A 26743-nucleotide genomic window follows, 5' to 3' on the forward strand; every position below is an offset into this window, starting at 1 on the left:
ATTAATCTAAGATTATTTAATCATCTGAGAGTTTTTGTTTATAAAATGTCATTTTTATTCTTCTGGGTCTCAGATAAATGGCGTGGCTACAAAGCACCATCCCCTTCATTGGTAAGGACAATTAATTACTTACTGGACCAATAGTTTTTTATACTATTGATGGTTGTTGAAGGATGAAAATAACACAGTACTATTTTTTCACAGGGATACTCCTTTTGTTTCAGAAGACTGCTCAGATTTGTAAGTAATGTGTGGTTACTGCTTTCCAAAACACACAGAGATGTGAAGGCTTTGTAAAAACATGTCTGTTTGAGTAACGTATAGTAATATTCATAACTTTTGATCCTGAGAGAGTTTATTAATAACACCCCTAACCCCTCTGTTTTAGTTACCATTGAAATAAAATATTATTTATTTTGATATTGCCAATGTTGAATTAGCAACTTATGCCATCACTGATTGATTTTTTTGTTTCTAAACGTTATTTATTTTTTTTTTTTAAAAAGCTCACAGTGTGCAGTTTCTATGAGACTGTATCACAGAGGTGTTTCAGTTATGCAACTATTCAAGACCCCCCTGCTTCTCTTTGTTAAAGTTGCATGTATGTTTGTGATTTATAATGTTTCTGCTATTTTTTTTTTCTTCCAAATTTCTGCCCCAAGCATCACAGCGTTACCACCTCATCACTGACTCCCTGACCTGGTACGAGGCTCAGAGCTTCTGCAGAGTAAAGTACAGCGACCTGGCCACCGTGAACGACATGAATAGCAAGAATGAGCTGGACAAAACGCTGGGTGGTCGTACGACGTACAGCTGGATCGGGCTTTTGAGAGGAGGGACACATAGGTGGATGTGGTCTGACGGCAGGGGCACAGCGCACTTCACAAAGTGGGATGACGGTCAACCCAGTAATGACGCAAACAGAGAACGTTGTGGAGAGATCTCTCAGACAACGGGGTGGAATGACTTGCCGTGTGGAGAGGAAAACGATTTTGTGTGTTATGAACGTGAGTAAAGAAGACAATGTTCTGTGATTTTTGTGGCAGATGTAAAGTGAAAGAAAATGTGCTTTAAAAACATTGCACTTAAACTCAAAATGTAACTGCTACGGTCTTTAAAATTAACAGCTTCTGGTCAGCCCTAAGGATTAAGCACCACCCGCTCCGAGTACAGAGACAGATAACCTAGTTGCTTGAAAAGATACAGATAACAAGTGTACTTGCTCCTCCCCAGTGAATATCGATTCATTTAAGAGAATTGGGAATTATCGCTCACTAAAGCTTGATTTATGCTTCTGCGTTGAATCTACGCCATACCTGCGGCGTAGCTTCTGCGTAGCTTCATGCCCTACGCCGTTGCCTGATGTGCAACTCCCCAGAAATCTGACTGCACATTGCAGAGACATGCATCGTGGCTGCCATTGGTCCACTTAGCAGAATCACATTGTCTGGTTTCTCCTGCGGTGCTTTGCGGCGGTGCAAATACAATGTTTTGTGACCTGTAGTTTCCCCAAGAAAACACACCGACCTCTTAGCTGTTGCAGTCCCTCCTGACCGTCCAGCTGCTGCTGAGGGCTGACTGCTCCACTACAAGCAGCCCGGTGGCAAATGCTGGCTTACCAAAGTCGTTCAAGTTTTATGTGTATGGAGAGGCAGCCTGTCCACTCATAGCCCAGAGACACAGCTGTGAGCCGAAAAGAGTCGGTGTGTTTAAATGCTCTCTACGACGTAGGTCACTTGCGTAGGTTACGGCATTGACTCTGCATAAAGCCCACGTGTAACCGTAAATCAGCCTTATTACACCAACATCATCAACTTCAAAAGGAATTAAAAATAAATTGACTTTCAACTTGTTATCATGCAAAAGTGGACATTTCCCTTAAATTTCCATACAGTTTACCTTCCTGCAAGCTACTCTATGATGTAAGAGAACAGCCTCTTTGCATGTCCCTCTACTTTGACAGCATTTAAATTCAAAGCCATCTAAAGGAACCTTTTTTTTCTTACTTGTAATCTCTTGCTTGCTTTGCAGAAGAAACACCTAAAATTCACGTGTTTTCATCTCACTGTTTGTCTCTTTAGGCCAGTCGAATGGCAATCCCAAGTATGTGCATTACAAAGAAGGAAAAAGCTGGGTGGCCAGTCAAGAGCTGTGCAGAAGTCAGCACACTGACCTGGCCTATGTGAGCACCTCAACGGAAAATTCAGAAATTGCAGATTTAGTCAAATCATGGACGGGCATTATCGGGTTCAACAACAAAGCATGGTTTGGTCTGTTCAGCGATGCCTGGGTGTGGTCAGATGGGACACAAAACTCCTTCAGGTACTGGCACAGCGGCAAGCCGAATAGTGGAAGCTGTGCTTCTGTTGCGGTGTCACAGCAGGGACGCTGGGTTGATATTAACTGCAACAACAAGTCTCCATTTGTCTGCCAGGGAGGTGAGTGACTGAAATGCCAACTTCATACATTTGTAATATAGCAATATTGGTGCACTAACCCAACGACGGTCCTGTATTATCAATATTTTTATTATTACCACGGATTATATGGTTATTAAAAGGAGCAATGTGTAAGATTTGGCCAGATACAGAATGTTTTGGCTTCATTTGGGAGAAAGTGGAGACACGTCCCTGTTGATATATGGTTTACAGCTTGTTTCTGCTGCCCCCATGTGGCCAAACAAACTAGACAATTACAGGTTTAACATCATGTTTACTTTCAGTCCTTGCTTAAAAAAGTTGCGGATCATTAACAGAATGACTCTGTTGGGATGCTGCAGGTCTCAGAGTGAAGAAGATGGTAATAAGGATAAAGGTGCGCTCGGATGCAGATCTCACTGACTCTGCTGTCAGTGAAGCAGTCCTGAAAAAGGTAAAAAAAATTAAAATTTATAACCGATTTAGTAACGCTCATGTATAAATCTCTGCATTTGACCTTAACCATTAGTAACAACTTTTAAATTAACAGTAAAACAGACACTTCTTGTTTATTTAAGATCATAAAAAAGATGATTTAACTACTCAGCTTTATAATAACTTAGAGATACATTAACAGGGTTTTGGCTGCAGGTATAACTGGTGAGTGTGACAGTAAAATAAAAACGGTTGTGTTTTCTCAGTTGGAGACGCGCCTGAAGGATCAGTTTGTGACTGATTTCAATGTCCGCTGGCGAAGCGACAAAAACGGAGTCATCTTCCAACGTCGTGAGCAGTTGGAGGTCGCTGAGAAGACGGGTGAGTGTAGCCTCCTAATCTTAAAATACATCTTTTAACTATACTATTTGACTTTACATTAAATGATAATATTGTCGTACTGTTACTTGAGTAAAATTCTGTATGTGATGGAGTATTTCTACACTGTTGTGTTGCTACTTTTACTTAACTTAAGGATCTTCTTCCACCACAGCAGCTCACTGATTAACATGTTAAATCTCATTTGATTAATCCATGCAAACAACAAAGAGTCATAGAGCAACAACTTCCTGGACTATACTGCTGAGAGCCAAAAAAATAGTCTCTGTCTAATCTATCGTTGTAAAATAAAACATGTACAACAAGTGAACTTTCACTTTCATATTTGGTTTCCGTATTATAAATATTCTCTCTGGCATTTTGGTTAATTTAATGAATTTATAAGAGTTTTTTTTACTGAGTTATTATCTAAAAACTTTTTTTTTTTCTCATTGCAGGATGCTAATTATGAAGCAGAGGTGCCCACATTGATCACTTTAATACTGTATAATAACTTCTGTGTGTTTTTGTGTACCTAACTCTGACTGAGTTGTTCTCTGTGTGACATTTATTTTTAATGTATATTTCTCTATATGCATGCAGTTTATTTCTCTGTATCTGTATCCACGCTGTACTTTATACCAGCTGCTATATAAATACATTTTACTCACTGTACTGACTTACTAACCTATTAAAGACATAGTATGTAACATTTCTGCGTTAAAATGTCAAAAAACAATTAGACCTCTGTATACTTTGTTGAGTTGTGTACTTACATTATCCCAAATGTTTTCCAACAATGTTTGAACAGAATAAAACTTTAAATCATGACCGTGTCTGTGAACATTTGTGCCAGAGTCACTGCATTTTTTAATTGTTTGTTTTTGTAATATCTACAGAAGTGTGTGGAGGCCTGAAACTGCCAAAATTAGAAATAATTAAAGAAATAAATACGCAAATTATTAATAAAAAGGAAAATTAAGTGGGAAAGTAAATAAATAGTTAAATTTATACAAAGATAAATAAATAAAGAGGCAAACTAAAGCAGAAATATCTATGCCACATTTCTGATATTCATGTAAAGTACGCAAACGATAAAAACGAGACCTTTACTGAATCCATTGTTGTGATAATCTCTGATTTGATATGATATTAACGTATTTATATGGTTGCTTAGTATTTTGACCCTAAATTGTTCGTTGAAAGTTTAGATAAGAGACGAGATAATCCTTCATTGATCCCCCAGAGGAGAAATTTGGATGTTGTTAAAACAACAAGAAGAAGTTACACTTAATCTTAAATCATTTTCATATTCAATCATTAGACTACAGATACGAGAGCTTAACCTGACCATGCCACCTAAATCCCCCTTAATCCCGCCAGAGGCTACACTTGTAGTCAAATACATGTTGATTGCACCTTCACATGCCCTGGTGGGTTTGCATACAGTATAAATTATTAAAGCCTCACATCCACATAAAGTAGAGGACTGGAGCAGCGAGGCACGACACAGGCAACACATCAGATGAGGTAACTTTATAACTTTTAACAAAATAAGCTTATCCTTTATTAATCTAAATAGTTCAAACTGATAAACTTTCCTGTACCTTAACTCTTTCATCTACTTCTGCAGCCATGGAACCTAAAACCGTCTTTTTCACAGGTGAAACTAAATTTTCTGTTTTTTCCACATAAAATGTCTTTATTTTATTCATTTTTTAAAAAAAAAAACAGATGAAATACTTTCTCTCTACGTAAAGTTTAATTAGAGTCATTTAATACAAACTATTTCTAGAGTTGAGTTGATGTGAATAAGTTGAATAGCTCAGTCTGCTTAAATTCATTATTATACATAAAAGTTATGCATTACATATGGAGTAGACGTAGTTAAAACATCTACCAGATCATGAAACCTGCATTTGGTGTTGAATGGATTTAATATAATATGAATCCTTAAACTGCAGGTGTTTTCCTGATGCTTTTAATGGCTGTTCCTGGAGAGTCAAATATCACAGGTATGGGTATGCATGCACTACAACACTCTGTTCAATCATAGTCTGTTTTATCATGTTTTTGTTATAGAGTCACTACACTTCTTCTTTCAAGTGAGTGAACGAGGGGGCTTGTCTTTGATGTGGAGAGAATCTCAGAATTAATCCCAGGATTCTGATTTTTTTTTTAATTTGTGAGAAAAAAAGTCAAATTTTTGAGAAAAAAGTCAGAATTTTTATAAAAAAAGTCATAATTCTAAAAAAAAAAGTAAAAATTAAGAGTAAAAAAAAAATTAAGTAAGTCAGTGTACGTAAATGATGTAACTTTCCTTACATAAGTGACTGAATATATTTATTTTAACCCAAAATATTATTTTTTTCCCCTTAATCCTTATCAAGTAGTTGGTGCCTAAAACTAACCGAACCACGATCGCTTGACAGCATAAGTAACACTCCAAAAATCATTATATGTCATAATATGTGAATTGTTTGTCAGCAAGCTTTATTTTGAAAGTCCCTTCACTTGCAAATCTGACGTTAGAGGTGTAGGTTGAGCGTCATAGTCTGAAGCTTCAGGTCACTGACCAAGCTGCCGTATTTGACGAGTTGGGAGTGAGAACGTGATGAAATATCAGATGCTGTCAAGATCCTAGGAGTCGATATGGCACCACTTTGTGGTAATCAAAGCAATTTCTGAGCTGAAACCACATATATTAAGCCTTTTTTTTCACGTGGATTGTCTACGTTTCTACAACCAAAAACAGAAAAACTTGAAACATGCTGCAGTCATCACTGATCATCAACTTCCTCTGCAGAAACTCGCCTGTTCCACTTCATAAACACCCCCAAGACGTGGACTGACGCTCAGAACTTCTGCAGAAAGAACTACGCCGGCCTGGTGACCCTAAACAGCATGGGGGAGCACATGCAGATGGTTCAGAGTATGGGCGATGCCAATGTGAGCGGCACCTGGATCGGCCTGGAGAGATCAGAGACTGAGCGGTGGGTGTGGTCCGAGGGCATTGGGGAAGTCGATGTTTTCCGCTGGGTAATAAGCAAACAATATGGCGACTGTGTGCTGATGAAACCAGACGGGAAATGGTACGCCAACCAGTGCAGCGACCTGGAGGCTTTTCTGTGCTTTGAATGTAAGTTACAAAAATGAGCATACATGCTTTGATGGATGATCTGGTGACACAATTCATTAAATCCATGATTATTACATTTCAATTTTACTTTCATTTGATTTCAATTCTGATCCATACTTTTGGTTGAATGCATTTCCAAGTGCCGCAAACCTGTGCATGACACACCTTGTTTAACTGGGCTACCCTTTAAAGAGATTATGATTCACCATCCAAATGGTTCAGCCATAATGAAGGTACAGCCCGGTCATACAAAATTGCCAGGTGATCACATTGTCAAGAATTGGGTTTTTAATTTCTGATTATTGACATAATCTCGACATAATAATATTTTCCCCTACTATAGCTATCTTAAAATCTGCTTAGATAATTAAACATAGCATCTTTCATGCAGAAAGGAGTGAGAAAAGTGTCCAAAAGGGATCCGGGTTCATCCTCAGGGGAGCATTAATCGCAACAACGAATTTCTGGCCAATCTGAGCAGAAGTTGTAGTTGAGTTATTGAGATATTTTGGATAGATTTTGGATAGATGGACTGAGCAACTGATTAACTGAAAACATTACAATATTTTTGTCCTGCTACGAGGGCTGTATCCAGAATTTTCCCCCAAAATGAAGTCTCTAAAATGTTTTAATAACTTGGATTTTTCCATCTTTTTTAATTCAGCTAATTATTTAATCATATTTTCTGTAAAATGTGACATCCAAAGCTCTTTTCAAAGCATTCTCCACACTGCTGAAAATATGGAGTCCTGATATATTCATTGATTTGTTGGTCTAAAAGTGATCGGATTTGAATATGTTCAGTCTGAAAGTACTGGAATTAGCTGCCATGGGTAGAAAAATGGTGAACTCAGCTCTGATGCTAAAACCCCCAAATTCCCAGAAAAAATATAAAAGTTATGACCTCAGCAATCCTCAGCTGGATGGATTTCATCTGTAATAATCCATTGTTTGTTTCCAGGTGACAGCAATGGGCTAGAAAGTTACTTCCTAAATAAGCAACCTATGTCTTGGCGAGACGCTCAGCGCTACTGCAGACAGCATCACACTGACCTGGTCAGTGTGAAGACTAGGGAGCAGAATGTAGAGATTTTTGACAAGGCCATGGGCAACACCATCTGGATCGGGCTGACCAGAGAGGACTGGACGTGGTCCGACGGAAGTCTAACCTCTTTCAGGAACTGGAACGAAACCAGTCCTGATAATGACGGAGGTGCTCAGAACTGTGTTGTGATCCTAAAGTCCCTCCAGCATCAGTGGGATGACAGCGCTTGTGATGTCAGCTATCCTTTTTTCTGTCAAGGCCGTGAGTTGCTCAATATCAAGAAGCAAAATAAGCTTATATTTCCCAAAATGTGGAACTGTTCCTTTAGGTGACATAAGTCTCTTTGTTTTTAGAAAAGAAAGCTAAGGCAACTGTGGTGAGAGTGAGAATCAGCTCTGGGGTAAATGTGGAAAATGAGAGGGAATCACTGCTGAAGCAGGTGAGAGAAGAAGAGAGACAAACTCACAGAGTCAGTGTCAGCGTGAAGGAAAATGGATTAATAGTTTGAAACTCTTGCTTGTTCAGATTCAGGCGAGGCTGGAGGAACAGGGATGGACGGAAGTTACAGTCCGCTGGCGTGTTGACAAAAACAATCAAATCTTCAGACAGGAAAAGGACGATGGAACCGAATAAACAGGTGCATAAGTTTATCAGAGAACTTCATCGACACATCCATGAAACCAGTTTTTCTTCATGCCTTTCATGTCCCTCTTTCTCATGAATCGAATCATTCTTTGTATAATGCAGGTTGTCGAAGGCAGAAGCCGTCAAAGATTTGGATGTTGTGGAGCTTCTCACTGAAGACAAATACAGTCACGTTGTTCTGATTAAATTCAAGTCTACTCTAGACTCTTAACTCAAGGTCAACTTACTAGCTTCTTTTTTTGGCTTTCAACCACATCTTACGTCGTTCCTCAGCTGATAGTTTGTCTAGTCGTCACTGTATCGACGATTGATGGAAGGCCTTAATAATCAAAAAAGGCTTTGTAATTTTCATTGATTGCTATATTCTACTAGGTGATAAATGTTGTGTGTTGGATTTAAATAATTACATAATAAACTTGACATCATAAAGATATAATATGTATTAAGTCTGCATTAAAATGTCTGCAAACAACCACATTTGTTATGTAATTTGTTGAGTTGCGTACGTACATAATCCCAAATGTTTCAAACCAGACAAATCCAGAAGTTTTCTCAAGCTAAAGGTGTGTCTCATTAGGTAGCCGCCGCTACTTCCGGGAAAGTGAACTCAGCTAATGACAAAGGGTGAATCGAATTTTAAAACATCACCTCCACCACCACAGATTACTGCTGCAGTCAGGTTGATAAACAGGAGTGAAGATAAATCCACTTTATCTGAGCTCTCCTCCCGTCGGTCAACAGCTCTGGATCAGAGCAGAATCCGGAGTGACTGCAGGTGATGGCGAAGCTGTTTGGTTTTGATTGAGAGTTCAAACAAAAAGCAGTGCAGGCCGTCACCAAAATAAATGTTGGAGTTGTATGTTTCTGCAAACCACAGATATAAACTGTATATTTCAACTTTACTTTTCTTTAGGTGTAAGGGTTAGGAAAAGATTTTGCGGGCTTGAAATACCTTGAAATACCTGGCTTAACTTACTGGTCAAGATTGGAAGTGGGCAGTGGTCTCTTGGGTGGTAGGCCTATTATTTATTATTTATTATAATTTGGTGATTTATTGGGGAAATTTTGATTTGATATGTATGAAATGAACAAATTTAACGTATCTGTGACTTGCAGACATGTACAATGCCAACATTATATTCTGGTGACTGGGCTGTGCAGGCTGACAAAGTACGAAGCCGTTTACAGGAAAGACGTTTACAGGAAAGACGTTTACAGGAAAGACGTTTACAGGAAAGCAGAAGAAATGACTGAGCTGAAGGAATTCATTTTCATTTCTGTGTAAACGTTACGCCAAGTTGATTGGCATCTTGTCTTTCAAGTCTGAGCTATGTAATCTATTGTTACCCACATAAACGACAGCACATTTGTTGGCATTAACACACTGAATCACCATGACATAATGACACTCAACACAATGAGTTACACGCCAAATCCAAGTTACAAGTATGTGCAGAATGCAGAAGGCGCGGCCTAAAACAGCTTATAAATAACATCCTCAGGCTCTTTAGTCACCCACACACCTGCAGGAACTCTAACAGGTAAGAATAATTAATTTTTTCATTACTTTTTATCTCAAAGGAAACCCAGTTTTATTTTATTTATGCTGATCAGTACAAACATGATTTGAGCATTCATTGTGATCAAGCTGCTCCTGAAACTTTTAAAAATAACATTTTGACATAACTGAATTATGATTTTAAAAAATTACAAGTGTTTACTGATGAGTCATCAGTTAGAAAACAGTTTCTAAGTTGTTACTAGCTTTAAAAATGTTAATTAAATAGTTTAGAAATGCTTTTTGTTTATCTGTATCAGTTATAGGCCATTAATGAGAACACCTTTTGGGTAGACACTAATAGTCGAATAATTATTAAATGTACATATCACTTTTTAATAAGTCAGCAAGTTTGCAATAATACCAAAGGGATAATGACCAACAAGGTGTTAGCTGATTATGAACAACTGCTTGTACCACAATCACTTACCAAAGAATGAAAATGAATAGGCCTACCATTCATTTATATTTTCATGCATTTTGCGATGAAAATCTTAATTTCTCACAAGCAATAACTCAGTTTCCCTTGCAACGTCCAAGGTTTTGATCAGTAGCTGGAACAATCATTACAATCCCATAAGGTTATCATGCAATAGGATTGTTTTTCACTGCCAGAGACGACTTAGCAAAGAGAGATAAACTAGTCCACTTTGCTAATAGAGCGCTGTAGAAAATGAGTCCTAAAACCCAGAAATCAGTTATTAATTAAGTTAATTTAACCGAAAACCAATTCAAAAAACTCATAAACTTTGAGACGAGGGAACCGGAAGTGCAAAATTGATTACTGATTTAGGGGTTTTAGGGCTCGTTACTACGCCACTCTATGGTGCTTTGAGCTAAATGCTCTTGTCATGCTAGCACGCTCACAGTGACATTGCTAGCATCCTGATGTTTGGCAGGTAAAATGTTCACCACATTCTTCATCTTAGTTTAGCATGTTAGCATGTTCCAATTAGCGCTAAACACAAAGCACAGCTGAGGATGGTGGGAATTTTTTCAGTCATGAACGAAAATACTGGGAAGATTGACATTTTAAACTGAAGATGGCGCTCAGTGAAACACTTAAAGTCATTAGGATTCATCCTCTGGGCACCATGAGTGTCTTGTGGTAACCCATGCAGCCATGTCAACTTTATGGTGGCACTACAGACAACATCTGTAAAAAAAAAAATTCCATCTAATGGTCGTTGAGATATCCAGTCTGGACCGATATGTTGGACTAACCAACCCTACGTCACTACCATCCATAGAGCCGAGAGTGCCCTATTAGAAACTGGTACCCAATGATATAGAATAATAATAATAATAATAATAATAATAATAATAATAATAATATAAAGTGTTGTATGTTTAAAACTAAATTATTCACATGGGCTCTTTTGTTATCCCCACTTCAGGCATTTTAATACTGTTGGACTACCTTTTTGAAGCAGAACCGAAGAGAAAAAAACTTTCATTTCCATCAAGTCCAAACTTACCATCATGGTACCTGTCGTCCCCGACCGCAGAGACCGAACCATTGTGTTCGGTGGTCAGGAGTTCACAGAGGAGACATTTCTTCAAATGTACCACCGCCGTGTTAAAAGAGCTTCACAGTACATGCAACAAAACCCAACATCCACCAACACGCAACTGTTTGCTTTTTTGGCGCTGCTGAACACCTACGTTCCTGATTCCTACCTCCTGATGTCTGAGTGTCAAAAGATCCTTGGACCACCTGATCCCATCCATGGAGGACCCCCCTTTGAAGAGAGAATGGAGCCATTTACGGTCTTCATCAACACATCCAGTCTAAGCCCTGAACATGGATGTATGATTCACCAAGTGTTTGCACAGATGGATGTGGATCTCTTAGCTGACTTGGGGATTTCCAGGAGTGTTACAGTGAAGAACTTCATGTTCTCGCTTTGTGGCGATGACCTGCAACCAGAAACAATCCAGTTCATCAAAGATTTGCTGACAAAGAGAGAAAAGGGAGAAGAGGGTAAAGAGAAGTTCTCTCGGTTGATTGAAGATATACTGTTGCAAGAGAAGTTCTACCACGCTGTCTCTGTCTTGAAAACTGCATCAAATAAATTCAGACAAAACCCCACTTTCCCCCAAACCATTTCACGTCTCCATTACATCGTAAAAGGCTTTGTTGACTATAGAAAAGCTGAAGAATGGGCAAAGATAGCAATTAAACGAGCTCCAAAAAACTCTTATGTGGCTGACACTCTTGGGCAGGTTTATAAGAACCGTTTGTTGAGGGAAGCATGGCAACAGGAGGAGATTTTAGCCAGGGCAAAAGATGCCTTCGAAGCATTTAAAGACGTGGAGAAGAAAGCTGATAAAGAAGAGGGCCCAGAGATGGAGGACACTGCAGGAACAGTAAGCATTTCAGATAGCTTCAACAACAGAGGCCTCTTTGGCTTCATTCAAGTGGCAAAGATAGCCTTTGAGAAACTCATTAGGGCCAGCTCCTATCCGTCACGGAGATTCATCCAACGTTTAAAAATGGAAGTTGGAGTCAAGTTTGACTTTTTTGAATGGTACCTAACCTACTCCCAGCCCAGCATGACAGACTTAGAGCCAAATTTCTTCTGGAAGGACGTTGTGCGTTGTTATGAACACTACACAACAAAAACAGCAGCTGAATCCACCAGCTTCCCAGGCCTTCTAGATTGTCTGAATCACGGCTTTTTCACGTCAAAGGGAAGACGTGCCCAGTTTGAGGAGGCCGAGAAAACGGTGTCTGATTTAGAGGCCATCCGAGATGATTTGAAAACCACCTACGAGGCAAATGTTGGTGAAGTCCAAGCATGTGAGAGGTACATCCTCTCCAACATCATCTTGAGCAACAAGATGCCTCACTCTCCTCAGCTTACCCCAGCGAAAGAACTCCAAGAGATAATACGCCGATTCTTGGGCACAGAAGTGGGGCGAAGAAGCCCCGAGTTTTACCTCTTGGCTCTGATGTTGTTTTGGCCTGAGGAACAGCCGGAGGAGGATGATAAGGAGGTGGAACAACTGGCCACGGAGGAGGACGGGTCGGAGGACAAAACCTGGGAGGATAAGGACACGGATGAGGAAGAAGAGCCTGCACAGCCGTCTCTTGAGCTCATGTTTGATCCTGACTTGCAACAGCAGGTCACATACATGGAGAAAGCGTACGAGAGAGCTAAGTATGCCAAGTATCTTCGAGGCCGGTACCTTTTGCCTCTGTTTTTTCTGGGAAAGGGCTCTGGACTGAGCAAATGGATTCACAAGTCAAGGTTGGATGCAATTGTGGAGAGAAAGGTGGATGCTGAGCTAGCTGATGAAGATGATGAAAGCATGAAGGAGAAATGGATCAATGAAATGTGGATCACTGGGGAAGTGTGGCGAGTCCCAGAAATCCAAGATATCCTTCTCCCAGTCCAGGTAGAGCCAGGCCACTCTCCCACAATGCCACAGGAGCATGAAGAGCAGAACATGCTTGTTTGTGCTGGAGAGAAGAAAATAATGGCAAAAGTTGTGCGTGAACCAGAAGCTCCAGTTCTGAGCCCAGTGCTTTTCTATCTCGGCTTCACCATTCAGGGTCCTGTCGTCTTCAAAGTGGGATTACCTCTGAACAGTGATTAACCAGGAACCCTTCAGAACTGTGATGAAGACGCAACAGCCATTAGCTTGAAAACATTAAAGACGTAAAACTCAAATACTAGATATAAAACTCAGAGAATCACCAAAGTCTGCAAGGTTGAGGTGAGATATTTCTGTCTGGACCAAAGAGGTTGAGTGACCAACAGAACAAGGCTGAATCCAAATGTCCGGACGCTCGAGTTCCTGAGAAGTCTGTGAATGCTGAATGCTGTCCAAATCCAAAATAGAGAGGCCGCTTGTGGCGCAAACTTCACCAGACTTCATAGATTTAATTACCCCCAAAATTATTGCAATTCAGATGTGACATGTCCTCCGAACTTTTGTCCATTTAACTATTCTACATTATCATATTTTTTAGACGGTGGAGAGTTGGATAAAACTTTTCTTTTTTCCAAGATGCTTTGATTTAACAGTATCTTATGGTGGCTTTAGTCTCAAAAATGTTATATGTATGGAAATCTGCACATTATAACTCGTAACATTGTATGATTTATGACCTTTTTGAGTTTTTATTTTCCAGAGAAATATGTTGTGAAAATGTCATTGAAAATAATGTTTGCAAATAATGCGTTGATTTGGAAATAAAATTAAACTTGCAATGGGATTATTGACTTTCTTTGGGAGTTTTTCTGTTGCCTTCATGTCCTGTTGGAAATATAACATTCGAAGTTAGGCAAAGTCTGTTTTTCTTGAGTTTCAAAGTATGGTGTATTGAAGGATGAGCTACGCCTGTGTCTTTTGAATGTTTATTTGTCGAGTTGCTGTTTTACACAAATCATCCAAAACACAGCATGTAATCAAAAGAGAGAAACCTTTCAAAGCCATTTATTGACCTTTAAATAATGTGAACTTGACATGATTTGTTTAATTGGTGCAAGATTTGTTTAATTGGTGCACAACAATATTAATAATCTCTGTACTTATCCCTAGTCAGTGTATTACCTGCAGTAGATGACCGTCAGATGATGTATTTTACCCACCTAAAATAATACATAATACATTTAAGCATACGCTATGTTTTCAACATTTTTGGTGCTTTTCATTGCTGTCAAACAGCCTTTTCCTTTGGCACTACTGTCCACTTGTGTGTAGAAATACATATGTTGTACAGTTGAGGGACTGTAGTGCATATATATTAAGTAGGACTTATTTTAGGTGGCTGAAAAATGTCTTGCTGCTGGTACGGTTTCAACAGAACAATGTCCAGCTTGCTGACGGCGCTGCACGGTACCTCATACAACCCCACATCCGAAGACCTGAAACCATCACTTTCAGTAGGCCTACAAGTAAAATTATAGACTTGAAAAATACTCATAAAAATACCTTAAAAAATGACTATAGTAATTTGAGTCTTTATTTCCGATTATCCTGACACTGGTTGAACGCACCACACCTTCTTGATTTCCGAGTTACCGTGAACGCGTCATTTTCCTCTGCATCAACCTGCTCGGTGTCAGTTTGCACCGTCCGCTTGTCTGTCACACAGGTGTGTGTGCGTGTGTTGTGGGGTCGATTTCGTCCTTTTGTGTCAAGCACCGAAGCCTCCAGATGACAAACTAAACGCCGGATGACTGGAATATTTCCCCGGACTCACGACAGAGACGGTGGCCGCCGTGTGAGCAGCACAACCAGAGCTAACATGTTAGCACGACAGGTGCACTGCGGCGGCTGCGGAGTCTGAGCCTTCATCGTGCTTTTTTAAAAAAAAAAAGCTCTCGACATCGCTGTTTCATCTCTTTACGAGCTTATAAACACCTACATTTAACAGGTAAGGAGCGTCCACAGCCTGTGTGTGTGTCTGTCGTGTCCTGCTTTAGCTCATCACTCCCAGAAACTCGGGGACAGATTAAGCTAGCTGACGTTACCATGGAGGCAAGTTTGCTAATTGTTGCTTGACCCCCTTTTTTTTTAAGCGTCTGTCAGCGTGTTTATAAGAAAAAAATCACGATAAATAGACGGCTGAGAGTGTGAATGAAGGTTTTCAGGGCAGCATTTACGAGCCTAGTTGTTATATAATGCCTGACGAGCTGGTACACCACCTTTTTGTCTCATGTAAACAGCAGCAGGTTGGCAGGTCTCCAGGTTGTCTTGAGGTCGTGGCCTTTAAAACAGACTAATTTGCAGGTGTTTTTCCTGTTTAATCTATAAATTATTCTGCCTATTTAAGGTGGATTATGTAGATTTGTGGGAAGAAATGTTCATCAAAAGAGTATGATCCTCATTGACTGATTGTTTTATGCCTAAATAAACAAACTCTCTTTGGTTTCATGACTGAATAAACTGAATAAACAAGCTGATCTTAAAGGACAACACAGTTTCATACTGGTTTGTTTGTATGTGGCGGACCCTGCCACCTTTCTAGCTTCAAACAGTGTACCCCTAACCCCAAAACAGTGATTAATGTCACTCATAATCTCTCAAAATCCAGTAGTAATCCAGTAGTCGACTGACAGACGATAGATTCCTAAATCAGTCCTTTCAGTTATTTATTTATAAGGTTTCCGGCTTCTCAAAGGTGAAGATTTGCTGATTTTCTCTGTTTCATAACACATAATACAACATATTTGAATAGCTTTGTGTTTTGGACTGTATGAAAATTAAATTTAAAGGGTGAGACTGAACAATACTCAATTTTTGGGGTCAATACCAATACTGTTGTGAGGGAATATCAATATATCATCATATAAAAACACATTTTTTGCGATGATCCCTCAAATTCGGCTATCAAACATTTGACAAATTCAACTACAACTACATTTATTCAATAACTTTAGTTACTTTGCATATTCATTATTAAATGTTGATTGAGTATTACTCATAACGTGTAACTACTCCGATATTGTTGTGAGCGGGATACTGATTAAATTAATTTGTTTTATCTGAAGCTGTACACAAAAACACGGATACCGATAACAGGAAAATGCTGATTATTATCTAATGATTATGTTTCAGCGGCCTGACATCCATAAAGGGTGAAGATCTACACCAGCTTCTCCCCCTCCACCCCTTTCTTCCTCTCTCTGTCTCTTTTATTCCTCCATCTCTTTCTTGCCTCACTCCCTATTCCTACTTTTTCATCTCCCTCCACATCACACCGCTGACATACTGACATGGCCTCGGCCCAGTCCGAACAGTCCAGCGTCCTGCAGGAGGAGCTCACCTGCCCAGTGTGCCTGGACTTGTACCGCGACCCCTACTTGCTCCCCTGCGGCCACAACTTCTGCAAGACCTGCCTGGACCGCCTCAAGCGGCAAGCGGATCGAGGCCGCTTCCGCTGCCCAGAGTGCCGCGACAGCCACAGGTGTGGCACCAGCTTTCAGAAAAACTTCAAACTAGCCAATATTTCTGATGACTACCGTCAGCGGCGCAGAGCCACCACCGCAGCTGCCACGGCTTTAAAATCCAGAGAACTGCTGTCGTCGTCTCTGACATCGCAGCAAGCCAGGAGCGTGTTCGCCGTTCCGTGTGACTACTGCCCGTCAGTCGCCGCCGAGGCTTCAGGCGTCAGTGCGGCCGTGGACGGGTCCTCCGCTGCTTCTGTTTCTCAGGAAGACGGCGACCAGCAGGATGTCGCTTCTGCCGCTGCTGCGTCGTCGTCGTTCGCGGTCAAGACGTGCCTGAAGTGCGAGGTGTCGATGTGCCAGGAGCACGTGAAGCCACATCTGGAACTGCCGGCTTTCCGCGAGCATCCGCTGACGGAGCCGATGAACGACTTCTGGAAGAGGAAGTGCCCGGACCACGATGAGATATACAGGTACTCAAATGTAGCTTTGATATCGTGATGGTCAGCTGATGATGATTTTTTTTTCTCTCTCCATATTGATTCAGATTCCTCAAAAACAAATTTAAAATCTGTTCTCTGTGGGGCTGCGGCGGTTATTTTCATTATCGATTAATCAGATTATTATTTTCACATAAACATTCATTTGTTTTCCAGATATTACTGCATGGATGACAAGGTGTGTGTTTGCAACGCCTGCACCATAGAAGGAGGACACCTGGGACACACGATCAAGACCCTCAGAAACACAATGAAAGACCTCAAGGTATTATTATTATTATTATTATTATTGTTATTATTGTTATTAGTAGTAGTAGTTGTAGAAATAATTAAGAAATCTCACATCGTTATCTGTTTTGCTCAGAAAGGATAATTAATGATTTTCCTGTCTTACTGATTATAAAGCTACATCCCACATGTCATTAATCAATGATCTAAGAAAGTCCCTGTGTTTAAATTAACGACACTTTCAGTGAGAACGTTGTATTCAGGAGTTTTGTTCACCCACCTTTTGATTGTTTGGCTCACACAAAGTCTTGTGATGAGTCTGGAATCCTTATGAATGAACATTGTCAGTCGCTGTAGTGTGTGTGTGTGTGTGTGTGTGTGTGTGTGTGTGTGTGTGTGTGTGGCTGTGAGTCACATGACTGTGTGGTCTTTCTATGGGAGAGTTGGATCCACTTCCTGTGCTTTCCAGTTCATTTCTCTGGTTATTCAGTCCAGAAACCTGTTGAATTCAACCTGTTGTATCTGTGGTCTCGGACAGAATTGACCAATAAGTATTTGTTTTAATTACACTGAGATTTTAGCAACTGAGGATGAAAAGGGAGCAACAAGTGAAAGGATAGAAGTTCACCCAAAATTAAAATTTTGTCAATATTTACTGACCTTCAAGCTGATGGAAAGTTTTTTAGTCCACAAAACATTTCTGGAGCTTCACAGCACAACAATGTTTTCTAAACAACTAAAGTAGATGGAGACTTAAAACAAATAAACAAAAAACATAAATGACTCTATAAAGCTCGTCCGGAGAATCCAAGACTACGGACGCCGCGAGATCCCAAATTCATCTGACTTGGATTATTTCGGCCGAGCTGTATGGAGTCAGTGTATGTTTTAAGTTGTTAAACCCGTCTAGTTCCATCCTTTAGAAGAATGCTGCAACAATGTTTTCCTGTGAAGCTCCGAAAAATGTTTTGTGGACAAAACTTCACCTGACTTTCCATCAGCATGAGGCTGAGAAGATAATGACTACATCTTATTTTTTGGGTGAACCTTTTCTACCCCCACCCTTGTCTTTATATGACCATGTAACAATCTGGAGGAGGTCTCACACTGTGTGGTGCCTTGTCGTGACCACAACTCTTTAAAGTGACTCAATAACAGGAACCTGATCAGACGGAGCAGTATTGGCTCCATCTCTACGATTAGCTGCTCCGGAAAAGTCATAAAATACAATGAAAAACGACACAGGACTGTTTTTGACACCAGTATGATTGTGCTCCTCATGTTCACCAGGGAACGCTGGATAAGCAGCTGTACAGGGTTGAAAGGAAGTACAGCATGGCAGAGAGGAAACTCCAGGAGCAGAAGGAGAAGGAGAGGCAGAATAAGGTAACATGGCACTCAGCTCAGGTTCAACAGGGCGAACAGATTCATAAACATAAACCATTAACTAGAGATGTTCCTACTGAGTAAGAGAAGATACAAATACTGCACATCTCCTACAACAAGTGTGTTATCCTGATGACATTCTGTTCTCCATCTCTTTCCCCCTCATCTAGAAGTTCATGGACGACTCCGAGCAGGGCCTGACCAGGCTGGGCGAGGAGATGAAGGCCAGGGTACTTCGCTTCGTCGCCAGATTGCGGGAATTCACGCGCACTCACTGCGACAACAACGGGCCGGCAATCCAGAAGAACATCACCAGGATCTGCCAGGACCAGGCTCGTCTCCAGGAGGTCCGCTGCGGCATCGAAAGCCTCATGCAGGAGAACGACCCTTTCCGCTTCATCGAGGTGACCTCCCGTGAATCTTTGGTGACCCCTAGTGGGGGCCGGGACCCCTAGGTTGGGAACCAGTGCCTTAGAAAACCATCAGTGACATCACGACTTGCTTTTGTCTTCAGCTTTAGAACAACGACAAAACAATGGCGGCTATATTTTTGTCATACACAAGTAAATTAATTACATGTAAATCTTCTTTTTGTATTCAAACATCTGTTTCTGTACCTTTTTCAGGCATACAAGACAACAGGAAAACAGTAAGTACTGCTCTTAAATTTATTCAACCTGCAACTGCTGGTTTTAATCAACACATCATCTAAAACTCATACATATTCAGTTCACTGTCATATCGTCTTTGCCCCATTTTTTTCTATATAATTTCTATGTTAAAAAAAAGAAAAAGGCCTCTTTAAATTTTGGATCCGATCAGAAAATTCATGGTGTTTGTGTTTTTCTTCCAGGTGCCGTAGGCAGCTTAGAAAAAACCTCTTCTACCCCGAATACGTCGACATGGAGACGGAGGTTCTTGGAGCGTTGATGGAAGAAGACATGAGAAAATTCCTTGACGAGGAACTGCCGTGTCACATCCTGGCTGCCATCAGTACCCTGTGTAAGGAGTTGTCATCCATTACAGCAACTTCAGATGTCACACTGTCAGCTACACGATGTATATTAAATATATTCAAGGGGGAGACATCTCTTATCTGCAACCCCTTAGTGTTGATATGCTATCACTTGTGACATGTACGACGCTCCGTCAGAGCCAAAGTGACACATTTTTATTAATGTTATTGGCAATCAGGCACAAAAAACCACTGATACAGATAATCTGAAAAATGCCTAAGAATCCCTAATTATAACCTTAATGAAGGGATTATTTGAATACAGGACTGTAGACTGCATTAGTATTAGCTAATAAATTAGCCAGTGAGTGTATTTACTTTGCTGAGCTTGAACTTTTTGCTTGATATTCATCACTGAGCTCATCGGATCCAACTTGAATGTTGAAGTGTCGTATTTGGAGCAGCATTAGTAGATTTTTTGCCACTTGGGGGCAGCAGAACGACTGAAAACAACACTGATGTGTTGCCACCTAGCAAATGTATTTACACATCCAACAGACACAGAGCAACATTAGCAGTAATTCTGGGTCATGTTTCTGTCCATCTGATCAATAAAAGTTCAGTTTTCCAACCCCACTGTGTTCACATGCTAGTTGAAAAGTAACAGTTTGATATAAAAGAGATTTTAATTCTGTCCTTTCGTCAGGTCATCTTTCAGATCTCGAGGAAGAGGAGCAGGAGGAGAATGAGGAAGAGACGGTGGAGGAGGAGGAGGACGACGACGAGGACGACCTGGACGACAGCAGCGTGGAGGAAATGAGGAGCGAGGGGGAGGAGGAAGACGAAGAGGACGACGACGACGAAGGGCACGACCAGAGCGAGCTGGCCGACGATCTTTACAGCCCGGAGGAGGAGGAGGAGGAGGAAGAGGGCGAAGACGAAGAGGACGACGAGGACGAGGATGGAGAAGAAGAGGACGAGGAGGAGAGAGGAGTTTAACTGAGGACTTGATTTGTTTATTTTTATACCTATTGAAGCACTTTGGATTTGATCTTTATCTGCGGGTGAATGAAACAGATGTTGAGGTCTGTTTTAGTGTTGCACCCATCTTCTCTTTGAATGTCCCATGTACAGATAAAGGAACAGTTCACCCAAAAATGAAAATTCAGTCATTATCTACTCTCCCTCATGCTGATAGAAATTGCTGTGAAGCATCCAACTTTCCATCCACAGGAAGGTGAATAGATAATGACTGAATTTTCATTTTTGGGTGAACTTTTCCTTTCAGGACTCAAGCAGCTACCGCATTTTGCCTCAAACCCTCCGACAGATGACGCACTGGGACGTAACGGAGCTTTGATCCAGCTGGATTTAAAGCTTACTGCACTGAGAATCTGCCAATGTGAATCTTCTGCTTAACCTGCTGTGTTGCATACTGCTAAACTTAAAGAAGGTGCTTTATACGAGAAGACGTTTGCTGTATACGTACACACGGGAATGTGAATGTCTAGTGACAGAATGTGTCTGGAAGGACTCAAACACTTCAAAATGTATATGGCAAAACCTCTGCATGTCTGTAATGCCAGATTTTCTACCACTATGCTAAACATTTTAGCAATTTGATCTAATTTGTTTGGAGAATTTTCACCTGTTCACCTGAACTTTTGATACAACAGGTGCTAAAGCTGAGAGAGCTTCTGAGGTAATTTTCCTTAAATGTTCAAAGAATATTAAGAAATAAGTTTGAATTCCTTGAGTTTGCCAGTTTTCCCTCACCATAAAAAGCCTTTTGATCAGTATCCTTGCAAACAGGCCAAGATTTTGCCAACATATTTGACCTGAAGGGGAGTGAACACACACAAGGCTGATAATAATCTACTGCAATGGGTCCTGTGTGTACGGACTGCTGTGATTGTTTCATTCATGCTAGAGTTAAAACATTGCAAGCCAAAGAGTGAGGATGCGCGTTTGCTTTGATTTGACACTTCAAAGAAAGTTTTGTTTGCTTGGCATGACGTTAGAAAAAAAATAAAAATGCAATGTGTTAATAGCAGTTTACATACTGTAGCTACAGGATGACTTTGCTTTTCATAATTGTATTTTAAAAGTAGAAATGCATTGTTTAAAAAATGTTAAATGCACAGTTCATACATTATTCTCAAAATAACAGTTTCAGGTGATAATAAATTTTGCACTTTACTAAAAAAAAAAAGCTACGTTAGGCCTGAGATATGTGAATGTTACAAGTTGAATATTCTTTTGATACAAGTGATTTTATGAGGGGTCAACTGAAATACTTATTCCATGATAATAATAATAATAATACCTGTTAAAATGTGTGCAGTTGTGTTGTTTTTCTTTGCAAATATGAAAATGTGTACATGGTTAATCTTCAGTCAGATTGGGTCTAGAGCAGGGCGAAGAGAAGGGTTTGTTTAGAAAAGACTTGATCTTATAATCGGACTGAATTGCTGAATAGTGATTCAGGAAGATGTCAGGAACCAGGTGAGGAAAGTCCCAGTGAAATATAAATCAATAATAATTATAAAACATTCCTAATGATCAAAAACATGTAAAAACTAAAGAAAACACTGCAGTTACATAAGGGTAAGAAGAAAAAAGACAGTACACGAATGTAATGGCTTTAAATATCTAAGAAAGATTTGTCATTGCATCAAAATATATATATGATGTGTCGCGGAACCTTTGTTCTGCGCGCTCAAACCACGGACACAAAAGTGAACGGATCAGCTTCCGGCGAGCACTTCCGGAACTAGCAGCATCAGTCAGTTCATGCGTGTTTGATGGTGTTTTATTCTAGTTACATGTAGTTAACTTGCCGAGTCACACCGCAGACACCCAGTGTGTGTTTCCCGTTAAACACAGCTATGAATCCCGTCTTCAGGAAGGTAAGTTTTGTTTTTCTGACCGCTGAATGTTTAGTTTCTTCTCAGAGGTCAAACAGCAGCGATGTCTGCTTCACTGATGGTGTTTGCGCCGCTACCGCTACAATACTATCAGTCCGAGCTATTTGAGCGTTTATCGGATGTTACTGTCAGCTAATTTATTGTGTGAGTCGTTACTGAAATGGTCTGGGTACGTTTAAGTTCCTCATATAAGCTCTTGTGCTGTGTTTACTGGTATAGCCGGGACTCTTATTTTGAAAACGGAAGTGACCCCTCTGTGCGCTGTAGTCGACACTTGAGCGGAATAAAGAGTTGGTCGCACTTGTTCAGACAACGACACCTTCGTGTTGTTTTATTAAACATTATATAATCTGTAAAATATAAGGTTCCCTTCATTAGCGTCGGCTACTTTGGTGGGAGCGCTTTGCGGAAAGGTCACTTCCGTTTTCAAAATAAGAGTCCCAGAAATACAAAGGTATACACTGCATAAGAGCTTATAAGGAGGAACTTAAAAGCTTCCAATATGTTTTTTAAAGCTGACACATGAAGAAGAAGCTGCTCCAGAATCATACTCTCTAAAGGGACAATACACCCCAAAACCCATTTATTCTTAGTTGCCTCTCACCAAGAGTGAGACCTGTCAGTGCAATTGATAATGCTGTAAAATTATAATGCTGTTTTTTTCCCCACACATTTGAGCTTTATCAAAAAAATGCAGCTTCTGTTATTGGGATATTTCGATTAATTTTGCAGCCCCAAATTAATTAAACCGACTAAGAAGCGCCTGGATGTAGACAACTGGCAGGTGCACTTGGACAGGAAGTAGTTCAGGGTAAAACTTCTCACCATTTCACTCTGTAAGGCTGCAAAAATTATAATTTACAGATTAGATTAGCTGTATTCAAAACTAGTAGTATGTTATAAGAATATTGAATAACTTGTGCTGTAAATATAGAAGCTGATGTTTTTGTATTTTGTCCAGTTGCAGGTGTCTGTCACACAACAGGCATTAAATCAAGCACTCACATTATGCCGGTAAGACTTTGCATTGCTTAAAGAGTTGTGTTGGTCAAATGTTTCATACAATTTCTGTAATAAAACTTCTGATGGAAAAATTCTTATCAGATGAGCTCCCTGGGATAAAATCTTAGAAAATGGGAGTCTGTGGTCTAATTTGTATCGAAAAGGATTAGGGCCACTGTAAAAAAACAAACAAACAAAAAAAAACAGTTTTCCAAGAAAAAGTCAATTCTGAAAAAAACGTAATTTTGACCCAAAAAACTGAATTTTGACCAAAAAAAATTTATTTGGATTTTAAAAAAGTCATATTTTTTAGGAAAAAAATCTGAATTTTTGGGAAAAAAATCGGATTTTTAGAAAAAAAATCTGAATTTTTTACTAAAAATTCAGAAATTTTTGAAAAAAGTTAGAATGCTGAGGAAAAAGACAATTCTGGGAAAAATGTGTGAATTCTGGGTCATAAGAATGCAAAATGATCTTTTTTTCTTTAAGTGTCTTTGAAGAGAATTCTGTCTTTAATAATACTGTTTCTATTTTCTTCTTCTACTGTCGTGTTTAAAGGGCCACACCAACCATCCAGCATCCTGTTTGTGGTAAGTATTTAAACGCTACTATGAATAAAATTGCGTGTAAAATGCTGTATTTGTGAATCACTGCTGTCAGATCATTTTTGTTTGGCAGGCGGATACAGAATTTATGTTTTTCTCTTGTCACAGCGTCTGTAAATGAAAGACAATACAGATGCATGCCGACACACGGGATCGGGAGGTGGAGACATCTTTTACCGAGAGAAGCGGTAAGACTCTAAAACCAGTATAAAGTGCCCAAAAGTCATACGTGAGGAAAAGGAATGATATCATGTGGTGTGTGTCGACTGGTTTTAATAATTTTTTAATTTAATTTAATTTATTTATTTTAGCCAAAGAAAAAGAAAGACAAACAGCAGATGAAAAAGATCATGGCACCGACGGACACAGCATACGGGACTCTGAACCTGAAAGTGTCGGGTTATGACATGACAGTGGTGGAGCACTACTCCCAGTACATCCACAACTTCTGCAACCGGCTCGGCGTCAAAGTGTCAGAATGGTGAGGATGTTCAGTGCAGTGGTTGTTGTTGTTGTTGTTGTTGTTGTTGTTGTTGTTGTTGTTGATGTCAGAAGATAAAAAAACTCCAAAGTTCTTACACTCCAAAAAGTCTTATCAGGATATGATGTTGGGCTGGAACTGCTGATTGATTTCACGATTAGTCATTTGGTCTATAAAATAGACCAAATAAAATCTATAAAATGCTCATCACAGTTTCCCAGAGCCCAGAGTGACGCCTTCAGTACAGTAGAAGAGATTCTTAGATGAGAAAATATCTGTACTTATACTGTATATTCTTTTTTATCACTTCTTTCACACGCAGCTACGCTTTACCAACCAAGAGCATGGAGGTCATGTTGATGCAAGAGCAAGGCACCAAGATGTACGTCGACGCCATCTTAAAGACTCATGAGCGAGTCGTCCAGGTAAAAATAAATCTGCTTTTAACCCTGTCACTCATTGCAGTTGTCAGACCTGACTATTGATCCGTGTTATTTATCCGTGTGTCTAGTTGAGCGCTCTGAACGCCGCGATGTGTCCCGTTTTCATGGAAGTTCTTCTTAAGAATCAACCAGAGGGAGTTCAACTGTGTGTGACGGAGGTGAGTTAGCGTAACGACAGCTTCACAACAGCAGACGGTCAAGTCTTGTGATTATTTTAAAAGTAATAATCTCTCCTGTCCTTGTTTTCCCCTCAGCACACCGAGGCTGATTTCCATGCCCGTTTCAAGGCCCGACCAGAGATGGAGGGGCTCCTCGCTCAGATGAAATAATAGGACCTGTGAATGAAAGAAGCTCAGCAAGAAATATCTCTTTGATTGTGTATATTTATTCCCTGGCATTCCTTAACTGAATGCTGTAAAAGGTGATCATTTGCATTGAAATAACTGCACATGTTCATACTTGACTTTCTTTTGTGACCTCAAATAAAACCCCTTTCTTTCCCAACTGTTCTGTCATGTTTAATGCTTCAGTTCTGTTCCTTTTTGAAGGAAATGTTGTGCACAGAAATCATGTGTACATTAGAATTCAAATTCTCAGATTTAAGTCAGAAATCTGAGAAAAAGTTTGATTTTTGGGGAAAGAGTTTGAATTCTGAATTCTGAGGAATATATGTCAAACTTTGAGAATAAAGTCAGAATTCTGATGAAGTTTGAATTTTGAGAAAAAGTTTGAATTCTGAGGAAAAAAATTGAAATTCTGATAAATAAGTTTGAATTTTAAGAAAAAGTTTGAAATCTGAGATTAAAGCCAGAATTCTGGGGGGAAAATTCTGAGAAAAAAGTTCGAGAAAATTCAAATTCTGAGAAAATAAGTTTGAATTTTTGAGAAAAAATAATCAAATTCTGAGAAAAAAGTTTGAGAAAATTCAAATTCTGAGAAAAAAAAATCTAATTCTGAGAAAAAAAGTTTGAGAAAATTCAAATTCTGAGAAAATAAGTCAAATTTTGAGAAAAGTTTGAATTTTTGAAAAAAAAAAATCAATTCTGAGAAAAAAAAATCAAATTCTGAGAAAAAAGTTTGAGAAAATTCAAATTCTGAGAAAAAAAAATCAAACTATGGGGCAAAGGTTTGAATTTTGAGAAATAAGTTTGAATTTTGAGAAATAAGTTTGAATTTTGAGAAAAAGTTTGAATTCTGAGATTGAAGCCAGAACTCTGGGGAAAAAGTCTGAATTCTGAGCAAAAAAATGATCAAATTCTGAGAAAAAGAATTGTGTGAAAAAAGTCAGAACAAATTTTTTTTAAATGATTTTTTACAGTGGCTGTAATGGCTGTAAAAATGAGTTTAAAATGAGTCACAAGGAAGAAAAATAGTAGCTGTGTTCATAAGGAGCCTAATTTTCAGATTAAAGTCGGATTAAAAGCCTAGTCAGAATAAAAATGCTCCATACAAACACCTCAAGCAAAATAAAAAGGCCCAAACTAACTGAAGGATCAATCACTGCAGAGGGGTAGAGTTTAAAACTTTCCATAAACTGATGAAAATAAACCACCGTGTTTCTCCACCTACCAAAGATGGCGGCTTCACAGGCGAACTCATCTACTGCGGAGAGTTTGTTTATAACACAAACACAGATAACGATAGACAACCATCTCCAGGAGAGGGAGCTGAACAAACACACGCCAAAAGAGATATAA

The 26743-nt window shown here is 39.6% G+C and overlaps 2 protein-coding genes across 3 annotated transcripts; both read left to right on the forward strand.

The window, feature by feature from the left end:
* The first annotated feature begins 14718 nt into the window (after positions 1–14718).
* Positions 14719–21927, forward strand: LOC141003898 (E3 ubiquitin/ISG15 ligase TRIM25). Of its 2 annotated transcripts, XM_073475377.1 has the most exons (8): positions 14719–15006; positions 16191–16992; positions 17176–17284; positions 18538–18633; positions 18804–19037; positions 19260–19282; positions 19487–19635; positions 20295–21927. In XM_073475377.1, the coding sequence occupies exons 2-8, from the start codon at positions 16349–16351 to the stop codon at positions 20585–20587; spliced, it is 1548 nt and encodes a 515-aa protein (XP_073331478.1). In that variant the 5' UTR covers positions 14719–15006; positions 16191–16348; the 3' UTR covers positions 20588–21927. The 2 variants fall into 2 exon arrangements, with proteins under 2 accessions (XP_073331478.1, XP_073331479.1); XM_073475378.1 differs by lacking the exon at positions 14719–15006 and having other exon boundaries at positions 16249–16992; positions 20307–20686.
* A 415-nt stretch (positions 21928–22342) lies between these two features.
* Positions 22343–25550, forward strand: mrpl48 (mitochondrial ribosomal protein L48). The gene is made up of 8 exons (XM_073475583.1): positions 22343–22497; positions 23477–23529; positions 24076–24107; positions 24231–24310; positions 24434–24603; positions 24926–25028; positions 25115–25204; positions 25301–25550. The coding sequence occupies exons 1-8, from the start codon at positions 22477–22479 to the stop codon at positions 25373–25375; spliced, it is 624 nt and encodes a 207-aa protein (XP_073331684.1). The 5' UTR covers positions 22343–22476; the 3' UTR covers positions 25376–25550.
* The last annotated feature ends 1193 nt before the right edge of the window (positions 25551–26743 follow it).

This window comes from Pagrus major, chromosome 10, assembly GCF_040436345.1.
Source record: "Pagrus major chromosome 10, Pma_NU_1.0".
NCBI lineage: Eukaryota > Metazoa > Chordata > Actinopteri > Spariformes > Sparidae > Pagrus > Pagrus major.

Coding starts and splice junctions, on each gene's coding strand:
- LOC141003898 (XM_073475377.1), top strand. CDS start 16,349: ATGGCCTCGGCCCAGTCCGAACAGTCCAGCGTCCTGCAGGAGGAGCTC. Junction 16,993..17,175: donor GACCACGATGAGATATACAG/GTACTCAAATGT, acceptor TTTGTTTTCCAG/ATATTACTGCATGGATGACA. Junction 19,636..20,294: donor GGCTGCCATCAGTACCCTGT/GTAAGGAGTTGT, acceptor TCCTTTCGTCAG/GTCATCTTTCAGATCTCGAG.
- mrpl48 (XM_073475583.1), top strand. CDS start 22,477: ATGAATCCCGTCTTCAGGAAG. Junction 22,498..23,476: donor TGAATCCCGTCTTCAGGAAG/GTAAGTTTTGTT, acceptor TATTTTGTCCAG/TTGCAGGTGTCTGTCACACA. Junction 24,311..24,433: donor ATCTTTTACCGAGAGAAGCG/GTAAGACTCTAA, acceptor TATTTATTTTAG/CCAAAGAAAAAGAAAGACAA.